This window comes from Oncorhynchus gorbuscha, linkage group LG03, assembly GCF_021184085.1.
Source record: "Oncorhynchus gorbuscha isolate QuinsamMale2020 ecotype Even-year linkage group LG03, OgorEven_v1.0, whole genome shotgun sequence".
NCBI lineage: Eukaryota > Metazoa > Chordata > Actinopteri > Salmoniformes > Salmonidae > Oncorhynchus > Oncorhynchus gorbuscha.
Window position 1 is genome coordinate 78,480,655 of NC_060175.1, and position 23,333 is coordinate 78,503,987.

At 41.6% G+C, this 23,333-nt stretch overlaps 2 protein-coding genes across 10 annotated transcripts in view; one reads left to right on the plus strand and one right to left on the minus strand.

Moving 5' to 3' along the window:
* LOC124031958 (neural cell adhesion molecule L1-like protein) overlaps positions 1 to 23,333 on the minus strand; it is a 364,252-nt gene that overhangs the window by 140,315 nt on the left and 200,604 nt on the right. The window lies entirely within an intron of this gene.
* The window catches only part of si:dkey-178k16.1 (protein 4.1), a 102,693-nt gene that overhangs the window by 28,127 nt on the left and 51,233 nt on the right, over positions 1 to 23,333 (plus strand). For both annotated transcript variants that reach the window (XM_046343827.1, XM_046343828.1), the window contains exons 2-4: positions 1,087 to 1,175; positions 1,454 to 1,621; positions 11,296 to 11,400. In XM_046343827.1, coding sequence (XP_046199783.1) covers positions 1,104 to 1,175; positions 1,454 to 1,621; positions 11,296 to 11,400 — 345 coding nt within the window. In that variant the 5' untranslated portion in view covers positions 1,087 to 1,103. The remainder of the gene's footprint in view (positions 1 to 1,086; positions 1,176 to 1,453; positions 1,622 to 11,295; positions 11,401 to 23,333) is intronic.

The following is a 23,333-nucleotide window of genomic DNA, read 5'->3' on the forward strand; positions in this document are numbered from 1 at the left end:
TTATCTAGTGTGGCTCCTGTCTGGCTCAGTTGGTAGAGCATGGCACTTGCAACACCAGTGTTGTGGATTTGATTCCCACGGGTGACAGATATAAACATTTATGCACTCAGTACTGTAAGCTTCTCTGGATAAGAGCATCTGCTACATTACGTAAATGTAAGATAACAACAACTAACCATTTGGGAAACACTTGTCATAAAATAACTAAATTACATAAAGGGTTGTAATAAGTACTGCATTACCATCACTGGGGTAGAAGTAGTTGTCAAAGTCATATTCCCCATATCTTCAAAGACAACGGCTGAAGCAGAAGAAAACTTGGAGCGGACACCCTTTGCCCCCTGATAATAGAGCTACATTATGTGGTTGTTATCTGAAAGATAATTGAGCTCTCTAAGAATGTCAGCTATTTTTAATCGTGAGGGGCGGAACTTCTGTTTAAGAGTACAAATCAGATTATTCTCAGAGAGCGAGTGGTCACCTTCACATGACAAAGCTCATCTGTCTCGCTCTCTCTCTCTCTTTCTCTACCCCTCTAATGAAATTGTTGTCACGTTCCCTGTACTCTCCCTCTCCCTTTCTCTCTCTCTCTCTCTGCTGTCTTCCGCTATGCCGCAGGGCTCTCTTGCTGATGTAATTTATTCTATGTCTTTGCTAGCATCAGGGAGAGCCTCCTAAAGTGAACGTTCTTCATGCAGACAGCTCCTGAGAGAGGCTCTGCTCCACTCTGCTATTACAATGAGGACACATCGCTTTTGACGTAAAAAAGCACTTAGTGATTGCAGCCAGAGCGTAATTGAAGCAACCACAATAGCTGTCAGTTAAGAAGAAAATTATATGTGACATTGTTGGATATTCGTTTTGTGGCCAGTAATTGCCACTGTGTCGCAGGATGGTGACTTCAACAACATTGGGGAGGTTTTGGATTTTGCAAGGGGTAGGCAAGAGTGTGATGGGTAGGGTATATGTGTGAGTGTGTAATAGGCAGGCTGTGTTCACCTACTATAGGTAATATGTCATGCTGGTCTTGGGATGTGGACATCAGAAGACTGCTGACTTTATGTTTCTGTTAATTTATTGTTTCAGGATTGCATTCCATTACCATGACCACAGAAAAGGGATTGCCCATGGAGATGAAGAGTACCATGGAGGGTGATGTCAGGAGGACCAATCAGGTTGGAGAGCTGCAAGACTCACAGTTGTGTATCATTTTGCACTTCACATCTAATCATTTAGCATTTGTATTTAAACCTACAAAACACAGTATATCATAAAATGGAGCAAATCTTTGAATATTATGCAGTTTGCATTGTATCGTATGCCTTTTGTGGTTATTACATGAATGTCCACATCATATAGCCTACTGTTTTGAGATTTCATACATTGGCTTGGTTACTAAGTCAATAATTTGTGGTTTATGACGTCTTATTTGAAACTTTTCACTTATCCTAAGGATCATGACAGTAAGACGTCAGATGACCATCATGGGGACATGGATGACAGCTCAGAGAAGACCCCCAGCAAAGCATCAAAATCCCCCCAGAAATCTTCCAAACGTCCCAAAACCGTTCCTGTCAAAATCTCCCTACTTGACGGCTCAGAGTATGAAACTGGAGTAGAGGTATTTACTATATGGGATTTCAAATCTTGTTTTATTTAACAATGTTTTGTAACAAAGTTGAAATCAGACAGGGAGATGGAGAGTTTAGGGGCAAAGACAGGACTAGACCAGATTTCAATTCTGTGAAAGAAATGATTTTAGGCGGCATCTTAGCATGTTTGGTAACGCTTCAAGAGTAAGGATAGTTGCCAGTTCCAAAGCAATCTGTCCCTTGTAGTGTTCAAATGCTAAATCCAACATGCTGAATTGTAGACATTAACAAGTTATATCCAAGTTGCTGAAAACACACCTCTATCTATCTGCACTGCCTGGAGCTCATTAGCTTCTTGCAAAGGTTATAGTTCTTTTTTTAACCTTTATTTAACTAGGCAAATCAGTTAAGAATGACAGCCTAGGAACAGTGGGTTAACTGCCTGTTCAAGGGCAGAATGACAGATTTGTACCTTGTCAGCTTGGGGGTTTGAACTTGCAACCTTCCGGTTGCTAGTCCACTGCTCTAACCACTAGGCAACCCTGCCGCCCCCATATGCAGACAATGTCGAATTAACAATGGTTTAATAATCCAACATGGGCAGGTAATAGACAGGTAAAGGCAGGCATGGGTCAATAATCCAGAGGTGGGGGAAAGGTACAGATCGGCAGGCAGGCTCAGGATCAGGCAGAATGGTCAGGCAGGCGGGCTCAGAGTCAGGGCAGGCAAGGATCAAAACCAGGAGGGTGAGAAAAAGAGAGACTGGGAAAAGCAGGGGCTGAGATAAAAATGCTGGTTGACTTGAAAAACAAGACGAACTGGCAACAGACAAGCAGAGAACACAGGCATAAATACACAGGGGAGGATGGGCGACACCTTGGAGGGGGGTGGAGACAATCACAAATACTTTTTCTTAATTAGTGATACTTATGTATAGGATGAGTAAGAGAGTTCTGATTTTACTTGAACACAAGGTTCACTAAGACAGGATGTGTTTTCTGAGGCTTCTACTTACAGCCCTCCCATATCAATGGACCTCTTGATTCAGTGTCCTATTCCTCTCTCTCTCTCTCTCTCTCTCTCTCTCTCTCTCTCTCTCTCTCTCTCTCTCTCTCTCTCTCTCTCTCTCTCTCTCTCTCTCTCTCTCTCTCTCTCTCTCTCTCTCTCTCTCTCTCTCTCACACATACACTCACACTCACACACACGCACACTAGGGTTTAATATTTTACAAATGTTCCATCCCAAGAATAAGTCAGAATAAGTCACTTTTCTTCTGGGTAACCTGGTATTTCCCGCCAAAACCAGAAGTGTCATTCAATAGCATAAAATAAATATACTTATGTCTGGATTTGATTCGAGCTTTGATCAGCATGAAAATTCAAACCTGATGCGACCTGAGCCCGATGACCCATATATGAAATACATTTTATGATCTCTACATTAACAACATTTAATGAGCCCAAGCGAGAAAAAGCCCAAATGATTGTGCCATTATCCAATACATTCTGTATATGATAAATCTACTGCACATTACACACAACAGAAAAACATAAACGCCCATAGATGTAGCTAGCTATATGCTCTCTTGGGTAAATAAATTAAACAAGCTCCAGTAGGCTAATATTTTTAAGTGTGAACTGTATTACTGTACTGTATTCTATTATACTCTAATACAGTGCATTCGGAAAGTATTCAGACCCCTTGACTTTTCCCCCAAAAAATGTTACGTTACTTTTTATGTTACTTAAAAAAATTTTTTTTTTTAGAATTGTCTTGCAAATAAATCACAATATATATACAGTACCATTACTTTGGGCTCCCAAGTGGCACAGTGGTCTAAGACACTGCATCTCAGTGCTAGAAGCGTTGCTACAGACCAACCTGGTTTGAATCCAGACAGTATCACAAACGGCTGTGATTGGATGTCCTATGTCCCAGGGCACAATTGGCCCAGCGTCGTCTGAGTTTGGCCGTTGTAGGCCGTTATTGTAAATAAGAATTTGTTTTTAACTGACTTGCCTAGTTAAATATATAAAATAGTATACAATTTGACACACCTTCTCATTCCAGGGTTTTTCTTAATTTTTTACTATTTTCTACATAGTATAATAATAGTGAAGACATCAAAAATATGAAATAACACATATGGAATCATGTAGTAACCAAAAAAGTGTTAAACAAATCAAAATATATTTTCACTTTGCCTTAATGACAGCTTTGCACACTCTTGACATTCTTTTTACTTTGTGGAATTTCTTAATTTCTTAATGCATTTGAGCCCATCAGTTGTGTTGTAACAAGGTAGAGAGAGTATACAGAAGATAGCCCTATTTGGTAAAATACCAAGTCCATATTATGGCAAGAACAGCTCAAATAAGCCAAGAGAAACAACAGCCCATCATTACTTTAAGACATGTAGGTCAGTCAAGAACTTTGAAAGTTTCTTCAAGTGCAGTTGCAAAAACCATCAAGTGCTATGAGGAAACTGGCTCTCATAAGGACCGCCACAGGAAAAGAAGACCCAAAGTTACCTCTGCTGCAGAGGATAAGTTCATTAGAGTTAACTGCACCTCAGATTGCAACCCAAATAAATGCTTTACAGAGTTCAAGTAACAGATATATCTCAACATCAACTGTTCAGAGGAGACTGCGTGAATCAGGCCTTCATGGTTGAATTGCTGCAAAGAAACCACTACTAAAGGACACCAATAATAAGAAGAGACTTTCTTGGGCCAAGAAACACGAGCAATGAACATTAGACCGGTGGAAATCTGTCCTTTGGTCTGATGAGTCCAAATTTGAGACCTTTGGTTCCAACTGCCGTCTCTTTGTGAGATGCAGAGCAGGTGAACGGATGATCTCAGCATGCGTGGTTTCCCACGTGAAGCATGGAGGAGGAGGTGTGAGGGTGTTGAGGTGCTTTGCTGGTGACACTGTCAGTGATTTATTTAGAATTCAAGATACACTTAACCATCATGGAAACCACAACATTCTGGGACTATGATTTGTTTTTCAACAGGAAAAGGACCCAAAACACACTTCCAGGCTATGTAAGGGCTATTTGACCAAAAAGGAGAGTGATGGAGTGCTGCATCAGATGACCTGGTCTCCACAATCACCTGACCTCAACCCAATTGAGATGGTTTGGGATCAGTTGGACCTCAGAGTGAAGGAAAAGAAGCCAACAAGGGCTCAGCATATGTGGGAACTCCTTCAAGACTGTTGGAAAATCATTCCTCATTAAGCTGGTTGAGAGAATGCCAAGAGTTTGCAAAGCTGTCAGCAAGGCAAAGGGTGGCTACTTTGAAGAATATAAAATAGAAAATGTATTTTGATTTGTTTAACACTTTTTTGGTTACTACATGATTCCCTATGTGTTATTTCATAGTTTTGATGTCTTCACTTTTATTCTACAATGTAGAAAATATTAAAAATAAAGAAAATCCTTGAATGAGTAGGTATGTCCAAACTTTTGACTGATATGGTATATACTGAAATATTACATTTACATAAGTATTCAGACCCTCTACTTTAAGGGGGGGAAAAGTACGGCCTGCGGGCACTTCAATCCGGGCCGGGAGACATAAAAAAATTTTTCTCCCCAATCGAGCCAAAAAGTTTGCCCACCCCTGATCTACTAGTACTTTGTTGAAGCACTTTTGGCAGTGATTACATCCTCTAGTCCTCTTAGGTATGACACTACAAGCTTGGCACACCTGTATTTGGGGAGTTCCTCCCATTCTTCTCTACAGATCCTCTCAAGTTCTGTCAGGTTGGATGGGGAGCGTTGCTGCACAGATAATTTCAGGTCTCTCCAGAGATGGTCGATCGGGTTCTCTCTCTACTTTGCACCGCTCATCTTTCCCTCGATGCTGACGAGTCTCCCAGTACCTGCCACTGAAAACATCCCCACAGCATGATGCTGCCACCACCATGCTTCACCGTAGGGATGGTGCCAGGTTTCCTCCAGACGTGACACTTGGCATTCAGGCCAAATAGTTCAATCTTGGTTTCATCAGACCAGAGAATCTTGTTTCTCATGATCGGAGAGTCCTTTAGGTGTCTTTTGGGAAACTCCAAGTGGGCTGTCATGTGCCGTGTACTGAGCAGTGGCTTCCACCTGGCCACTCTACCATAAAGGCCTGATTGGTTCTCCTATAGGGACATCCTCAAAACTCATTTGGAAACCTTTATTTAACTAGGCAAGTCAGTTAAGAACAAATTATTATTTACAATGACGGCCTAGAAACTGTGAACCGCCTTGTTCAGGGGCAGAACGACAGATTTGTGCAGAGATGGTTGGATCTCCCATCTCCACAGAGGAAGTCTGGAGCTCTGCCAAAGTGACCATTGGGTTCTTAGTCACCTCCTTGGAGACTGAATACTTTCCTGAATGCACTGTATATGGATTGGAATTACGCACATCTTTCAAATCATTATAAAGACAGGTGATTCTGTTGCAGCACATTCGGCACAAGTATAGGCTAGTAATTTTGATTTTAATTTAGAAATATAATGAGGCCTATTTGTATAGGGGGGGGATATGTTGGTGGATGTACTAGAGGTTTCCCATATCCACCCCCAACCACCCCATCTCTCATCTGCAGTGACATCAGAAGCATTCAGTTAAAGGATAGGAAATCTATACAGTTGACGTTTTAGTAGGTTTGTACGACCAAGTAGAAAATAATTGGGAGATTGCAAGAGGGAGAAAGAGGGAGGAGAAGAGAGAGAGTTAGTAAGAGAGAGAGAGAGAGAGAGAGAGAGAGAGAGAGAGAGAGAGAGAGTGTGTGTGTGTGTGTGTGTGTGTGTGTGTGTGTGTGTGTGTGTGTGTGTGTGTGTGTGTGTGTGTGTGTGTGTGTGTGTGTGTGTGTGTGTGTGTGTGTGTGTGTGTGTGTGTGTGTGTGTGTAGAGAAGTGTGTTGGACAGGGATGGTTTGGTGTGGATGAAGTATATGAATATTGTACAAATCTCCAGGCACATTAATGTACACTCTTAGAAAAAAGGTGCTATTTAGAACCAAAAAGGCTTCTTCGGCTGTTCCCATAGGAGAACCCTTTGAACAACCCTTTTTGGTTCCAGGTAGAACTCTTTTGGGTTCTATGCAGAAACCTCATGGAACCCAAAAGGTTCTACCTGGAACCAAAAAGGGTTCTCCTATAGGGACATCCTCAAAACTCATTTGGAAACCTTTATTTAACTAGGCAAGACAGTTAAGAACAAATTCTTATTTACAATGACGGCCTAGGAACTGTGAACCGCCTTGTTCAGGGGCAGAACGACAGATTTGTGCCTTGTCAACTTGCAACCTTTCGGTTACTAGCCCAATGCTCTAACCACTAGGCTACCCTGCCGCCCCAGGGTGTAATGTGTAATGATGTACGATGAAGAACTGTGCCTTAATGGTATACACCAACAAGAAATCCACACCACTTTCGTATTGATCTTTGGTGCTTAACATTGCTGATATTGATTAAGTACAGTGCATTTACCTTGTTAAATCTCTAACCTCAAGCCATACAATTGATACAATAATTATTAGACCGGCCTGCCTGCCTTTTCTCATTCCAACCAGTTTCTCTTCTTAACAGACACAGATCACACATCATAGACAGATGAAGCAACTGTTGATCAGGCCAGTTCAAGGAATTGGGCCGTTCCACAACTAGAGTGCCTTTTGCGTTCCTTTGATATTTTTAGAAATTGTGCACCAATATTAGATTTTAAAAGCCTGTTATATTAAATGAACTGCACTTTAATATGAACCACAAGTAAAATGAAATAAATCCGATTTTTAATATGAATTAACACTTGCTAATGTGCCAGAAATGTGCATTTTGATATGTCACTCGTCATGTTATTCCGACTTCTAGGATTTAAACCCACTTTACACCAACATTTCTCCAAGTTTTCACCATCACTAACCAAGTTTCCATCCAAACATTTCATTTGGATGAATTACCTGACGCATAAAACCAACTGGGGTAATGGAAACAGGAAATGTCGGTGCAATTTCCTAAATGTCAACAGGCAATTTGTTAGTTCACATGGTGAGATCTTTTTGTGTCGGTAAAATGTATGGTTTGCGAAATGGTGGTGGAAAACGGCATTATGCGCAAATATTGGTAGAACAATCATCATATCGAAGTAAACTTGGAGTCACGCGATGATACTGTATGTTGTGTTGTCCTCCCACCACGATTTGGGAAAGCATGCAGTTTATTAGGCTACAGATGAAATAAGTTCTGAATAACTTCACAGGGTGGTGAAAGTGATTGATGCTCTTATCCAATAAATATTGAGGGTCTTATTCAGGTGACATGATAATTGATACTCAGCTACCGTTTGACAAGTAAAAATGACCTCACTCTTATCCAAAATAATCTCATCATATAGGCTAACCTACCTGCACTGTAGCCTATCTGGAAGCTATAGGCTGGAGATCACATGCCAAGACCAGAGCTGGCACATTTGTTATTTAACTAGTGATGGGGGAAAAAAATCGATACAGTTACATATCACAATAATAATATGATTATTTTTGTGCTAGTTGGCTGTACAAAACTCCTGTATTTTTCCTTTATGGCTTGTTTCCCATCTTCTTTTTAAACAGGGAGCCAATTTGTTTTCAGCACTTTTATTTACCATGTTAAAATGAGAGTTCAGTTCAGGTTACACTGTTGACCTTAAAGTAGTTTTGTCATGACTCTCTCTTGTCCCTCTGCAACAGACATATGGTGAGTAATATGTTTGGAACATTGAATCGCAATAAAATCACAGTATCGAATCGCAATACATATAGAATCTTGAGAATAGTGAGAATCGCAATACATACCATATCGGCACCAAAGTATCGTGATAATATCGTATCGGGACAATATCGTATCGGGAGGTCTCTGGCAATTCTCAGCGCTATATTTAACACACCATTTTTTATTACAAAAACCATCAGTAAAGTTGAAAATGCTTTTGATTTTTATTCTGTACATGAAAAGTGCCTTTTATGTGCACTACATCATCACGCACAGTGTTTTATCCGCAACATGTCAGTTTGATGAAAACACAATTGGGTGGGAAAATGTACATCTTTTCTTTATCAGGATTTTTGAAGATGATTATTTATTTCATGTGATTAGTGATGAATTGATTAGTGATTAACCCTCTTATGTGAACAGAACTGTCGTTTTAATATGTTGAAATTCCTTTTAAAAAGATTTCTTTCAAAAGAAACATTGAAATAATAGTCAAATCTTAGTGTAAAGGCAGGTGGTTCTATTCTTTGGACATTTTCTGGGGTTTTGTGGTGGAACACTGAGCGTGTCGAGCATAACAAACCATTAGATAGGCGAGATTCTTTTCTTACATTTACATTTTTTTGTAAAGCTTGCATTCATTTGCACACAACGAGCTTCCATTCACCCTGTCACAACAGGATTCATGGCTGATTTAAGATGAAAACATCAACCCTGTTATGGTCAACTCTGTTACTTTCATTGGCACCTACTTGGCATTTACTACAGTAGTTGAGATGTGATAACATGTTTCTTGTGAAGTTGAACATGTGCTCTTTATGACAGAATCTTAAAATTAGGTGAAATAATTGTATTAATTTGTTAAACCCAAATGACAGTCCCCAAAAGGCACTCTACTAGTGGAACAACGCAGGTACAGTAGGAAGGCTATGATACCTTGGGCGGTAGCCAATCAAAACTGGTTACCATCACCACACACTACTCCTTTTGCTCTCGAAGTATACAAGATAAACCCATTATTTATTATAGTAATTTAATTAAGAAGACAATAAAATGTGAATAAATATATGCTTAACTGGATATTAATTTCCCACCACATTTCTTGAATTAATGAATGTTTATAAAAGAGAAGGAGTTTTGCCTAAACTTGAAAAGGAATGTGTTTTAATATTCTATTCTATACTGTTGTCCAGTATCGCCTTTCTTACTTGATCAATCTTATAATCTACTTAACTCAACACACTCTCTGAGACTAGCTATTAGCCCATACCGAGATACTGTCTCCCTTCATCGTGTTTGCATGGACCATACAGTCTCTAAAATGGATTTCCAGGATTTCGCCAAATGGCTTCTAATGCAATCAGCCCATAGAACTAGTGTGGCAGAAATATGATTGGAGGCAATTGGGACGGGAGCGAAATCTCATCAACAGCTTAGTTGCAATGCTTGGGGGGACCACCTAAAATGTGTGTTGCAATTTAATTTAGTTAGAAAATTCAATACGCTCCAAAATTTCTCAGCAGCCACTATGTTAATCGCTCCCTCACTCGCTCGTGGTTGCTGTATTTTGCCAGACTGGTACCACAGCATTTCTTTGATTAAAGGCCAGGTTATGTTTAATGTTTCATGAATATTTAATTTATGTTTCATTAATAATTTTGCAAGGTAATGGCTACTGTACCAGTTTTCTTTAAAGGAGTGTAACAAAGCCATGTGCCCCACCATTCACAAGACAGAGCACAGACAAAAAGAAAAGGAACCTATTACTTCTGTTTCCATGGTAACAGCTGCTTGGTTGCACTGTCGCCGTAGGAGCCAGGTTTCCCGGGAGACGAGTGTGTTTTGTGTGTGTGTGTGTGTGTGTGTGTGTGTGTGTGTGTGTGTGTGAGTGTGTGTGTGTGTGTGTGTGTGTGTGTGTGTGTGTGTGTGTGTGTGTGTGTGTGTGTGTGTGTGTGTGTGTGTGTGTGTGTGTGTGTGTGTGTGTGTGTGTGTAGACAGCATCTGCCAAGGCTGCCTCTGAAACACTGAAACATGCAGTGTGTCGGCTCTGAGCCCTAAAGGGGTGAAAACTAGGTGTGGCCCTGTGAAATACTAGCGGTTCCTTCCTTTTGTAGCCATTGCCTAGCCTTTCCTATCCCACAGGGCTGAGGAGGTACTGGACCATGAAAATGTCTGTCAGCCAACAGAAAGGCTGGATTTTCATGCTGATGGTATTTTCATAGTGTGATGAATGAGATTTTTCATTTAGTCAGTTAATCTAATAGATATAAATATAGTATATATATATATTATTTAACCAGGCAAGTTGGTTAAGAACAAATTCTTATTTACAATGACAGCCTACCCCAGCCAAACCCTAACAATGTTAGGCCAATTGTGCACCACCCTATGGGACTCCCAATCACGGCAGGTTGTGATACAGCCTGGAATTGAACCAGGGTCTGTAGTGATGCCTCAAGCACTGAGATGCTGTGCCTTAGATCACTGCGCCAATTAGGAGCCACGATAATAGTTCCATGATGCATTTCCTAAACCATCGGACAAAAAGTTTTTTTTAAATTCATAAATAGCTCCTGTATTTAAAGATGCGCTGTTACTGTATCTGTATCAAAAATGGGCTATGCAGTATTATGGCAGTGAGATTCATTCTGATAGGGTAGAAGAGATATCCAGCATATGTACAAGGTTATTATGATATCACTTGACTCACTGGTATCTTTCAGAATATGACAAATCCCCACAACACCAAACCATTCCTGAGTGTGTGTGTGTGTGTGTGTGTGTGTGTGTGTGTGTGTGTGTGTGTGTGTGTGTGTGTGTGTGTGTGTGTGTGTGTGTGTGTGTGTGTGTGTGTGTGTGTGTGTGTGTGTGTGTGTGTGTGTGTGTGTGTGTGTGTGTGTGTGTGTGTGTGCGCATGTGTGCATTTTTAAAATCATGTGTGTTTTTGACAGAAATTTGCCAGGGGGCAGTCCGTGCTGGACATGGTGTGTGGCCATCTGAACCTGCTGGAGAGGGACTACTTTGGCCTGACGTTCTATGACACAGACAACACCAAGGTCAGAATCTCCGTTCTTACTCCCACCTAGAACCCTCCCCCTCGCTCCCACCTACTGGCACCTATAGTGCCTTCAGAAAGTATTCACACCTTTGGACTTTTTCCACATTTTGTCATGTTACCAAGGAATAAAAAATGAAAACGAGTCATTAAGTATTCAACCCCTTTGTTATGGCAAACCTAAATAAGTTCAGAAGTAACAATGTGCTTAACAAGTCATATAAGTTGCATGGACTCATTCGGTGTGTAATAATAGTGTTTTTACATGATTTTTGAATGAATACCTCAGTCGAGCAGGGAATTTCAAACACAAATTCAACCACAAAGACCAGGGAGGTTTTGCAATACCTCGTTACGAAGGCAATAACTCGTTACCTATTGGTAGATGGGTAAAAATAAAAAGCAGACACTGGAAATCCCTTTGAACATGGTGGAGTTACACTTTGGATAGTGTACTGTATCAACCATGTTTAAAAAATATATTTTTATTATTTTTATTTAACCTTTATTTAACTAGGCAAGTCGGTTAAGAACAAATTCTTATTTACAGTGACGACCTTTAACAAACCAAAATTGTTTTTGTTGTTGTGTGGTTTTCATATAAGGCCTTGGTCTTCCAACCACACCTGCACACCGTTTTTATTTAGGGTAGCCTAGTGGTTAGAGTGTTGGACTAGTAACCGAAAGGTTGCAAGTTCGAATCCCCGAGCTGACAAGGTACAAATCTGTCGTTCTGCCCCTGAACATGCAGTTAACCCACTGTTCCTAGGCCGTCATTGAAAATAAGAATTTGTTCTTAACTGACTTGCCTAGTAAAATAAAGCTAAAATAAAAAAGTAAAATGTTTTATCAGTATTGTTGTCTATCACTTGTTTTCTTTGGTGTAAATACATGTAACTAAACTAAATACACACAGTCACTATAAAGATACAGGCACCCTTCCTAACTTAGTTGCCAAAGAGGAAGGAAACTGCTCAGGGCTTTCACCATGAGGCCAATGATGACATTAAAATAGTTATAGAGTTTAATGGCTGTGATAGGAGAAAACTGAGGATGGATCAACAACATTGTAGGTACTCCACAATATGAACCTCATTGACAGAATGAAAATAAGGAAGCCAGTACAAAATACAAATATTTCAAAACATGCATCCTGTTTACAATAAGGCGCTAAAGTAGAACTGCAAAACATTTGGCAAAGAAATTAACTTTATGTCCTGAATACAATGTGTTATGTTTGGTGCAAATCCAGCACAACACATCACTGAACACCATTCTTCATATTTCCAAGTATGGTGGTGTTATGGTTTTGCTTGTCATCAGCAAGGACTAGAGAGTTTTTTAATGATCAAAATAAACAGAATAGCACAAGCAAAATCCTAGAGGAAAACCTGGTTCAGTCTGCCTTCAACAGACACTGGGAGACAAATTCACCTTTCAGCAGGACAGTGACCTAAAACACAAGGCCAAATATACGCTGGAGTTGCTTACCAAGACAAGATTGAATGTTCATGACTAGTTACAGTTTTGAATTAAATCGGCTTGACAATCTATGGAAAGACTTGAAAATGACTGTCTAGCAATGATCAACAACCAACTTGACAAAGCTTGAAGATGTTTTTTAGAATAATGTGCAAATATTGTACAATCCAGGTGTGCAAAGCTCTGACAGACTTACCCAGAAAGATTCACAGCTGTAATCACTGGCAGCAATGATTATAAAATGCATTGACTCAGGGGGTTGAATACCAATAAAATTAAAAGTGACATTTTAGAACTTAAAACATTTCTAGCATATCTATCTATGGGTAACATGGTTGACATGGTATACTCGACACGCTCAAGTTTCCAACCACAAAACACCCGAAAATGGCCTAAAAGTGTAAAACCAACTCACCTGTTTTTACACTATGATTTGACTATTACAGGTTCAATGTTTTATTAGAATTGTTTTTTTTCAAAATAATAGTTTTACCATGTTAAAATGAGAATTCAGTTCATGTTACACTGTTGACCTTAAACTTGAGTGACAAAAGTAAATGCATTTCTAATGACATTACTGAAGCACATTATCTTCAGAAATTACTTTCCCAAAGCAGCTAAATAACTAGGGCTTTACAATGATGGAGAAAACATGGGAAAATCTTGGGTTTAAGTGGGATAAAACCTTGCCTGGCTACCCATCCACATCGCTCCGGCCAAACGCCATGCCCACTTCTGTTTCTTCTCCAAGTCTGTGTTTTCTTTCCTCCCTGACTCTTTGAGTATGCGAACAGATTCTGACCTCTCTGATTGGTCTTAGAAACCGATGGGTTGGGCCAGAAACGGCCTTCATGAATCAAGAATCACGTCATTTTGACATCAGCACAAATGACTTCTTGGATGGCATGTTCAGACTGATGTATGGAGCAATCGACAGAGCAGCAGAATTTGATTCACGATGAGTCGTCAGTGAAGTTAATATTCTTGAAGAACAGGCATGAATTGGGACATGCCAAAATGGTGATATTCAGAGAAAATGAATACACAGCTATTTGACATTTGAAAGATTAGTTCTTGATTTTGGATTTTTAGCTGATTCCCAAAGACTTCCAGTCATTGTCTCGTGAAACTACCTTTGACTTCCTTCCTACTAGACGCAGAGACCTAAAAAATGGTACCCTTCATTGCCAAAATATCGAACTATCCCTTTAACATGGTTTAGTTTAGTTAGAGCAGCGTTTCCCAAACTCTGTCCTGGGGACTTTTTGTTTTTTTGCCTTTGCACTACACAACAGATTTAAATAATAAACGCATCATCAAACTTGTATTATTTAAATCAGCTGTGTAGTGCTAAGGCAACAAATGAAATGTGTACCCCTTGGAGTCCACAGGACTGAGATTGGGAGACACTGAGTTAGAGCATAGATGTACAGTGTGTGATCCAACTATTACATTGAGTGTTTTATTAGAATTCACACACATAATGTCTGAGGGCACTCTATTCATGGAACAACCCATGTGCAGGTGACATTGTCCTTAAAAATCAGGTAATGTATTAACCTTTTACTGCAGTGGGCTAAATCAGGGTCACACAGATTGTTTCTTGGTAGTCTTAAACAAATATACTTTGAAACAAAAGTATACACCTCACACACATGGTTATGGGCTTAAAAAAAGGAAGACATGTACGATGTCAGATATAGATTTTAATTTGCATCCCAATATTACACTTTATATGCATCACAGAAGACTGAGATATAACAAAACCCGTTTAACATAGAAACAACAGAAGAAACGGACGAAACGTTTATTAATTATGAAAACTATTTATAACATTCCACCCATGAGGCCACTAGGTTATTTGACTGCAGGAAAGGGTGGTGGTTGCCCGTCCTCACAGTGGACCAGTCAGGGTGAAAGAAGGAAAGAGACCATTGCCCTTTGAAATGTGATTAGAAGTGATTGCCCTTTTAAAGGTGGCACATGGGGTCCACAGTGTATAGAGAAAGTATCTCTCAGAAGACTCTGGTGACATTAAGCTAAGCGGACAGGGCTTAACTGGCATTTATATTCCTGTGCCCTGAGAATATTAAAGAGACAATCCAGGATTGGTACATACATTTTTGGACTTTGATTCTTGAGCCATTGATTATTGAAGAATATCACTTTGAAATGCTTCATGAGCTTATTTTATTTTATTTTACCTTTATTTAACTAGGCAAGTCAGTTAAGAAAAAATTCTTATTTTCAATGACGGCCTAGGAACAGTGTGTTAACTGCCTGTTCAGGGGCAGAACGACAGATTTGTACATTGTTAGCTCAAGGGTTTGAACTTGCAACCTTCCGGTTACTAGTCCAACGCTCTAACCACTAGGATACCCTGCCCTTAGTTCAACTGTCCTTCCCCATCAGAACCCAAAATACACTACATGACCAAAACTATGTGGACACCTGTTCATCGAACATCTCATTCCAAAATCATGAGAATTAATATGGAGTTGGTCCTCCCTTTGCTGCTATAACAGCCTCCACTCTCCTGGAAGGCTTTCCACTAGAAGTTGGAATATTTCTGCGGGGAAATATTCTGCATTCAGACACGAGCATTAGTGAGGTCGGGCACTGATGTTGGGTGATTAGGCCTGGCTCGTAGTTGGCATTCCAATTCATTCCAAAGGTGTTCGATGGGGTTGAAGTCAGGGCTCTGTGCAGGCCAGTTAAGTTCTTTCACACCAATCTCGACAATCCATTTCTGTATGGACCTCGCTTCGTGCACGGGGGCATTGTCATGCTGGAACAGGAAAGGGCCTTCCTCAAACTATTGCCACAAAGTTGGAAGCACAGAATCGTCTAGAATGGCATTGTATGCTATAGCGTTAAGATTTCTTCACTGGAACTAACTTCCTCCTCTACCAAACTTTACAGTTGGTACTATGCATTTGGGTAAGTAGTGTTTTCCTGGCATCCACCAAACCCAGATTTGTCCGTCTTACTGCCAGATGGTGGAGCGTGGTTTATTACTCCAGAGAATGAGTTTCCACTGATCCAGAGTCGAACTTTACATCACTCCAGCCGACGCTTGGCATTATGTATGGTGATCATAGGCTTGTGTGCAGCTGCTTGGCCATGGAAATCCATCTCATGAAGCTCCCGACAAACAGTTATTGTGCTAACGTTGCTTCTAGAGGCAGTTTGGTAGTAAGTGTTGCAACCGAGGACAGACAATTTTTACTCGCTACATGCTTCAGCACTTGGCAGTCCCGTGAGCTTGTGTGACCACTCCACGGCTGAGCCGTTGTTGCTCCTAGACGTTTCCACTTCACAATAACAGTTTCAGTTGACCGGGGCAGCGCTAGCAGGGTAGAAATTTGACTAACTCACTTGAAGGAAGGTGACATCCTATGACGGTGCTACGTTGAATGTCACTGAGCTCTCCAGTAAGGCTAATCTACTGACAATGTTTGTCTATGGAGATTGCATGGCTGTGTGCTTGTTTTTATAAACCTGTCAGCGACTGGTGTGGCTGAAATAGCAGAATCCACTAATTTGAGGGGGTGTCCACATACGTTTTCGTGTTTCAGCTTGTTTTACTCTCTTTTACTATCAAAAAAACACAAAAAAACGTGGTATAGCTTCAAAACATGGTTAAACTATAATTTTGATCTCATGGATGGTCAGTTATTGCATCCATAGCTCGATCAATGAATTGGAGAGTGGTAACATTTCTCCACCCCCATCCCTCAGCTGTTTACCAAAGCATGGGAAGTTGTTGGCTATGCTGACGTTGCCTCTCTGCCAAAGCACGTATGGCGCCGTACTGAGATGAGATGGACAAATGCCAACCCTTCTTCTAGGGAGTTTTCAGTTGTTATCGTGACTGTTGCATAAATTCCACCTCAGGGCAAGAAAAGTAACAAGCCCACATTTAACAAACTGTATGAGGCTATAAACAAGCAGGAAAACTTACGGCTGCTTTTCTGGTTGCAGGCGATTTAAATTCTGCGTCATTAAGACACGCGATGCCCAACTTCCATCAACACATCTCCTTCGCCACGAAGGGTGATAAAGTCCTAGACCACTGCTATTCAACCCACAAGCAAGCATACAAGGCCCTTCCTTGTCCGCCATTTGGCAAATCAGATCATAACTCCGTACTCCTGCTTCCAGAAGCTCAAACAAGAAGTACCTGTGACTCTCCATTGAGAAATGGTCAGCAGTATCAGAGATTATGTTATAGGACTACTTTACTAGCGCTGATTGGAAAATGTTTTGAGACTCCGCTGATAACATCGACGAGCTAACCACCTCCATCACCGGCTTCATTAGGAAATGCTTTGGCGAAGTCAAGGTTTGCTGCTTTCCCCAATCAAAAGGCCTGGATTGACACAGAGGTTGGCTCTAAACTACAAGACAGGGTTACCACAGACAGGGCTATCGCAGACAACTCTGAGGCTACGGCTGAGGACAAGAACAAGTGCTATGATCTCCGCAGAGTCATCAAACGAGCCAAAGGACAATATACTGTGGCAATAAGGTAGAATCATATTACTGAGGCTCCGTCGCAAGGGCTACAGTCCATTACAGATTACAAATGATGACTCAGCTGTGATCTGTCCAACGATGACTCTCTTCCAGACGAACTCAATGCATTTTATGCCCTCTCCGACAATAACATCGTGCCTGGTGTAAAGGACGCCACCGACCCAGAGGACTGGTTAATCTCACTCTCCGAAAGGCCGATTTGAGTAAGGTCTTTAATCAGATCAAGTCCAGAGGGCCTGACAGTATTCCAGTGCGTGTTCTCAGAGCATTCTCAGAACACCTGGCAGGTATATTCACAGTAATTTTCAACCTCTCCATGTCCCAGTCAGTAATTCCCACATCTTTTAAGATGACTACCATCATTCCTGTTCCCAAGAACTCTAAGGCATATTGCCACAATGACTACCGCCATGTAGCACTCACAACTGTAAACATGAAGTGCTTTGAGAGGCTGGTTATGGCTCACATCAGCTCCATCATCCCAGACACCCTAGATCCACTCCAATTTGTACACCACCCCAACAGGCCCATAAACAACACAATCTCAATTGCACTCCACATTGCTCTTACCCACCTGGATAACAGGAATACATATGTGAGAATACAGTTCACTGACTACAGCTCAGCGTTCAACACCATTGTCCCTTCCAAGCTCATCACCAAGCTTAGGACCCTGGGACTGAACACTTCCCTCTGTAACTAGATCCTAGACTTCCTGACGGGCAGACCCCAGGTGGTGAGTGTAGGCAACATCACCTCAGCCATGCTAATCCTCAACACGGGGACCCAACAGGGGTGTGTGCTTAGTCCCCACCTGTACTCCATGTTCGCCAACGACTGTGTGGCCACGCACAACTGTGTGGCCAAACACACAACTGTGTGGCCACACAGTGAAGCGGGTCGAGAGCTTCAAGTTCCTCAGTGTCTAAATCACTAATACTTAAAATTGTCCACACACACGCACAGTCGTGAACAAGGCTGCACCTCTTTCCCATCTTGCCGACTCTATTCTTTGTACATATCAATGATGTCGCTCTTATTGCTGGTGATTCTCTGATCCACCTCTACGCAGACGACACCAATCTGTGTACATCTGGCCCACCTTTGGACACTGTGTTAACAAACCTCCAAACGAGCTTCAATGCCATACAACACTCCTTCCGCGGCCTCCAACTGCTTTTAAATGCTAGTAAAACTAAATGCATGCTCTTCAACCGATTGTTGACCGCACCCACACGCCCGACTAGCATCACTACTCTGGACGCTTCTGACTTAGAATATGTGGACCACTACAAATACCTGTCACGCCTGCTCCCGCTTTTCCCCCCTGGCGCTCGAGGGTGCCAGACTGCCCTGCATTATGCACTCCTGCCAGCATCATTTACGCACACCTTCCTTCCCTCGTCATGCGCTTCAGCGATATTGGACTCACCTGGACTCACTCATTCATCTGTTTATTTCCTCCCCTATATTTGTCAGTTCCCTGCTCTGTTCCCCGCTGCTGCATTGTTTGTCATATGCCCGTGTTACCCGTGTGCTTACACTGTTCCTGTCTTGTTCTATGTCTGTTCCAGATTAAATGTTTGACTCCCCGTACCTGCTTCTCATCTCCAGCGTCATTCCGTAAAATACCTAGGGGTCTGGTTAGACTGTAAACTCTTCTTCCAGACTCACATTAAGCATCTCCAATCCAAAATTAAATCTAGAATCGGCTTCCTATTTTGCAACAAAGCCTCCTTCACTCATGCTGCCAAACATACCCTCGTAAAACTGATTATCCTACCGATCCTTGACTTCGGCGATTTCATTTACAAAATAGCCTCCAACACTCTACTCAGCAAACTGGATGTAGACTATCACCAATGCCCCATATACTGCCCACCACTGCCACCTGTATACTCTCGTTGGCTGGCCCTCATATTTGTCGCAAAACCCACTGGCTCCAGGTCATCTATAAGTCTTTGCTGGGTAAAGCCCCACCTTATCTCAGCTCACTGGTCACCATAGCAACACCCACCCGTAGCAGGCGCTCCAGCAGGTATATTTCACTGGTCATCCCCAAAGCCAACACTTCCTTTGGCCGCCTTTACTTCCAGTTCTCTGCTGCCACTGACTGGAACAAATTGCAAAAATCACTGAAGCTGGAGTCTCATATCTCCATCTCTAACTCTAAGCATCAGCTGTCAGAGCACTGTACCAATCTGTAAATAGCACACCAAACTACCTCACCCCCATATTGTTATTTATCCTTTGCACCCCAGTATCTCTACTTGTACATCATCTGCACATCTATCACTCCAGTGTTAATGCTACATTGTAATTATTTTTCCTTGATGGCTTATTTATTGCCTTACCTCCCTACTCTTCTATATTTGCACACAATGTACATAGATTTTTCTATTGTAATATTGACTGTACATTTGTTTATGTGTAACTCTGTGATGTTGTTTTTGACGCACTACTTTGCTTTATCTTGGCCAGGTTTTAGTTGTAAATGAGAATTTGTTCTCAACTGGCCTACCTGGTTAAATAAAGGTGAAATAAAAAATTAAATAGAAAAATGTCATACAGCATTACCATCGAGAGCATGTTGACTGGCTGCATCACTGCTCGGTATGGCAATAGCACCACCCTCGGTCGCATGGCACTACAGACGGTGGTGCGGACAGCCCAGTACATCACTGGGGTTGAGCTCCCTGCTATCCAGGACCTCTATATTAGGCGGTGTACCAGTGCATCACAATGCACTATCCCATCTTGACAAGAAGAATACCTATATAAGAATTCTGTTCATTGACTACTGCTCAGCATTCAACCACTTAGTACCCTTCAAGCTCATCATTAAATTTGAGGCCCTGGGTCTCAACCCCACCCAGGTGGTGAAGGTAGGAAACAGCATCTCCACTTCGCTGACCCTCAACACTGGAGCCCCACAAGGGTGCATGCTCACCCCCCTCCTGTACTCCCTGTTCACCCATGACTGCGTGGCCATGCATGCCTCCAACTCGATCATCAAGTTTGCAGATGACACAATAGTAGTGAGCTTGATTACCAATAACGATGAGACAGCCTACAGGGAGGAGGTGAGGGCACTCAGAGTGTGGTGTCAGGAAAACAACCTCTCACTCAACATCAACAAAACAAAGGAGATGATCATGGACTTCAGGAAACAACAGAGAGAGCACCTCCCTATCCACATCGAAGGGACAGCAGTGGAGAAGGTGGACATTTTTAAGTTTCTCTGCCTACACATCATGGACAAACTGAAATGGTCCACCCACACGGACAGCACAACAGCGCCTCTTCAACCTCAGGAGGCTGAAGATATTTGGCTTGTCACCTAAAACCCTTACAAACGTTTACAGATGCAGAATTGAGAGCATCCTGTCCGGCTGTGTCACCGCCTGGTACGGCAACTGTACCGCCCTCAACCGCAAGGCTCTCCAGAGGGTGGTGCGGTCTGCACAACGCATCACTGGGGGCAAACAACCTACAACATCACCCGATGTCACAGGAAGGCCAAAAAGATCATCAAGGACAAAAACCACCCAAGCCACTGCCTGTTCAGCCCGCTACCATCCAGAAGGCGAGGTCAGTACATGTGCTTCAAATCTGGAACCGAGAGACTGAAAAACAGCTTCTATCTCAAGGCCATCAGACTGTTAAACAGCCATCACTAACACAGAGAGGCTGCTGCCTACATACAGACTCAAATCTTTGGCCACTTTAATAAATGTATCACTAGTCACTTTAAATAATGCCACGTTAATAATGTTTACATATCTTACATTACTCATCTCATATGTATACTGTATTTTATACCATCTACTGCATCTTGCCTATGCCACTCAGTCATCGCTCATCCATATATTTATATATTATTCCATCCCTTTAGATTTGTGTGTATTAGGTACAGTAGTTGTTGTGGAATTGTTAGATTATTTGTTCGATATTACTGCACTGTCAGAATTAGAAGCACAAGCATTTCGCTACACTCGCATTATCATCTGCTAATGGCAGGTAGACTAGTGGTTAGAGCGTTGGGCCAGTAACTGAAAGGTTGGCGGATCAAATCCCTGAGCTGACAAGGTCCAAATCTGTTGTTCATCCCCTGAACAAGGCAGTTAACCCACTGTTCCTAGGCTGTCATTGTAAATAAGAATTTGTTCTTAACTGACTTGCTTGGTTAAATAAAAACAATAACCATGTGTATATAGCCAATAAAAGTTGATTGGATTTGATTTGACACTGCATCATTTGCTCACTCACAAATAATATGCACGTAGATTTATACTGACTCTACACACACACATGCACATACAATCATATATACGTTATTGCTACACTGTTTATCAAATATCCTGATGTCTAGTCACCTTATACGTATCTACCTCTATCACTCCAGTATCTACCTCTATCACTCCAGAGAGATCCTTGATGAAAACCTACTCCAGACCGCTCAGGACCTCAGACCGGGGCGAAGGTTCACCTTTCAACAGGACAACAACCCTAAGCACACAGCCAAGAGAACTCAGGAGTGGCTTCAGTACAAGTCTCTGAATGTCCTTGAGTGGTCCAGCCAGAGCCCAGACTTGAACCCGATCTAACATCTCTGGAGAGACCTGAAAATAGCTGTGCAGAGACGATCCCCATCCAACCTGACAGTTTGAGAGGATCTGCAGAGAATTATTGGAGGTTCTCCCCCAATACAGGTGTGCCAAGCTTGAAGCGTCATACACAGGAAGACTCAAGGCTGTAATCGCTGCCAAAGTAATGAGTAAAGGGTCTGAATACTTATGTACATTTATTATTTCCGTTTTTTTCCCAATAAATTTGCAAAAATGTATAAAAACCTGTTTTTGCTTTGCCATTGTGTGTAGATACTGTAGATGAAGAGAAAAATATACACTACCATTCAAATGTTTGGGTTCACTTAGAAATAGCCTTGTTTTTGAAAGAAAAGCTCATTTTTTGTCCATTAAAATAAGATAAAATTGATCAGAAATACAGTGTAGGAATTGTTAATGTAGTAAATAACTATTGTAGCTGGAAAAGTCTGATATTTAATGGAATATCGGCATACAGAGGCCCATAATCAGCAACCATCACTCCTGCGTTCCAATGGCACGTTGTGTTAGTGAATCCAAGTGTATAATTTTAAAAGGCTAATTGATCATTAGAAGGCACATTTCCAATTATGTTAGCACAGCTAAAAACTTTTGTACTGATTAAAGAAGAAATAAAACTGGCCAACTTTAGACTATTTGAGTATCTGGAGCGTCAGCATTTGTGGGTTCGATTACAGGCTCAAAATGATCATAAACAAATAACTTTCTTCTGAAACTCATCAGTCTATTCTTGTTCTGAGAAATGAAGGCTATTCCATGTGAGAAATTGCCAAGAAACTGAAGATCTCGTACAACACTGTGTACTACTCCCTTCACAGAACAGCACAAACTGGCCCTAACCAGAATAGAAAGAGGGGTGGGAGGCCCCGGTGCACAACTGAGCAAGAGGACAAGTACATTAGAGTGTCTAGTTCTAAACAGACCCCTCACAAGTCCTCAACTGGCAGCTTCATTAAATAGTACCCACAAAACACCAGTCTCAATGTCAACAGTGAAGAGGCGACTCCGGGATGCTGACCTTCTAGGCAGAGTTCCTCTGTCCAGTGTCTGTGTTCGATTGCCCATCTTAATCTTTTCTTTTTATTGGCCAGTCTGAGATATGGCTTTTTCTTTGCAACTCTGCCTAGAAGGCCAGCATTCCGGAGTCGCCTCTTCACTGTTGATGTTGAGACTGGTGTGTTCTGGGTACTATTTATTGAAACTGCCAGTTGAGGTCTTGTGAAGCTCCTTTCTTTCATTGCTTTTCTTTCAAAAACAAGGACATTTTTAAGTGACCCCAAACTTT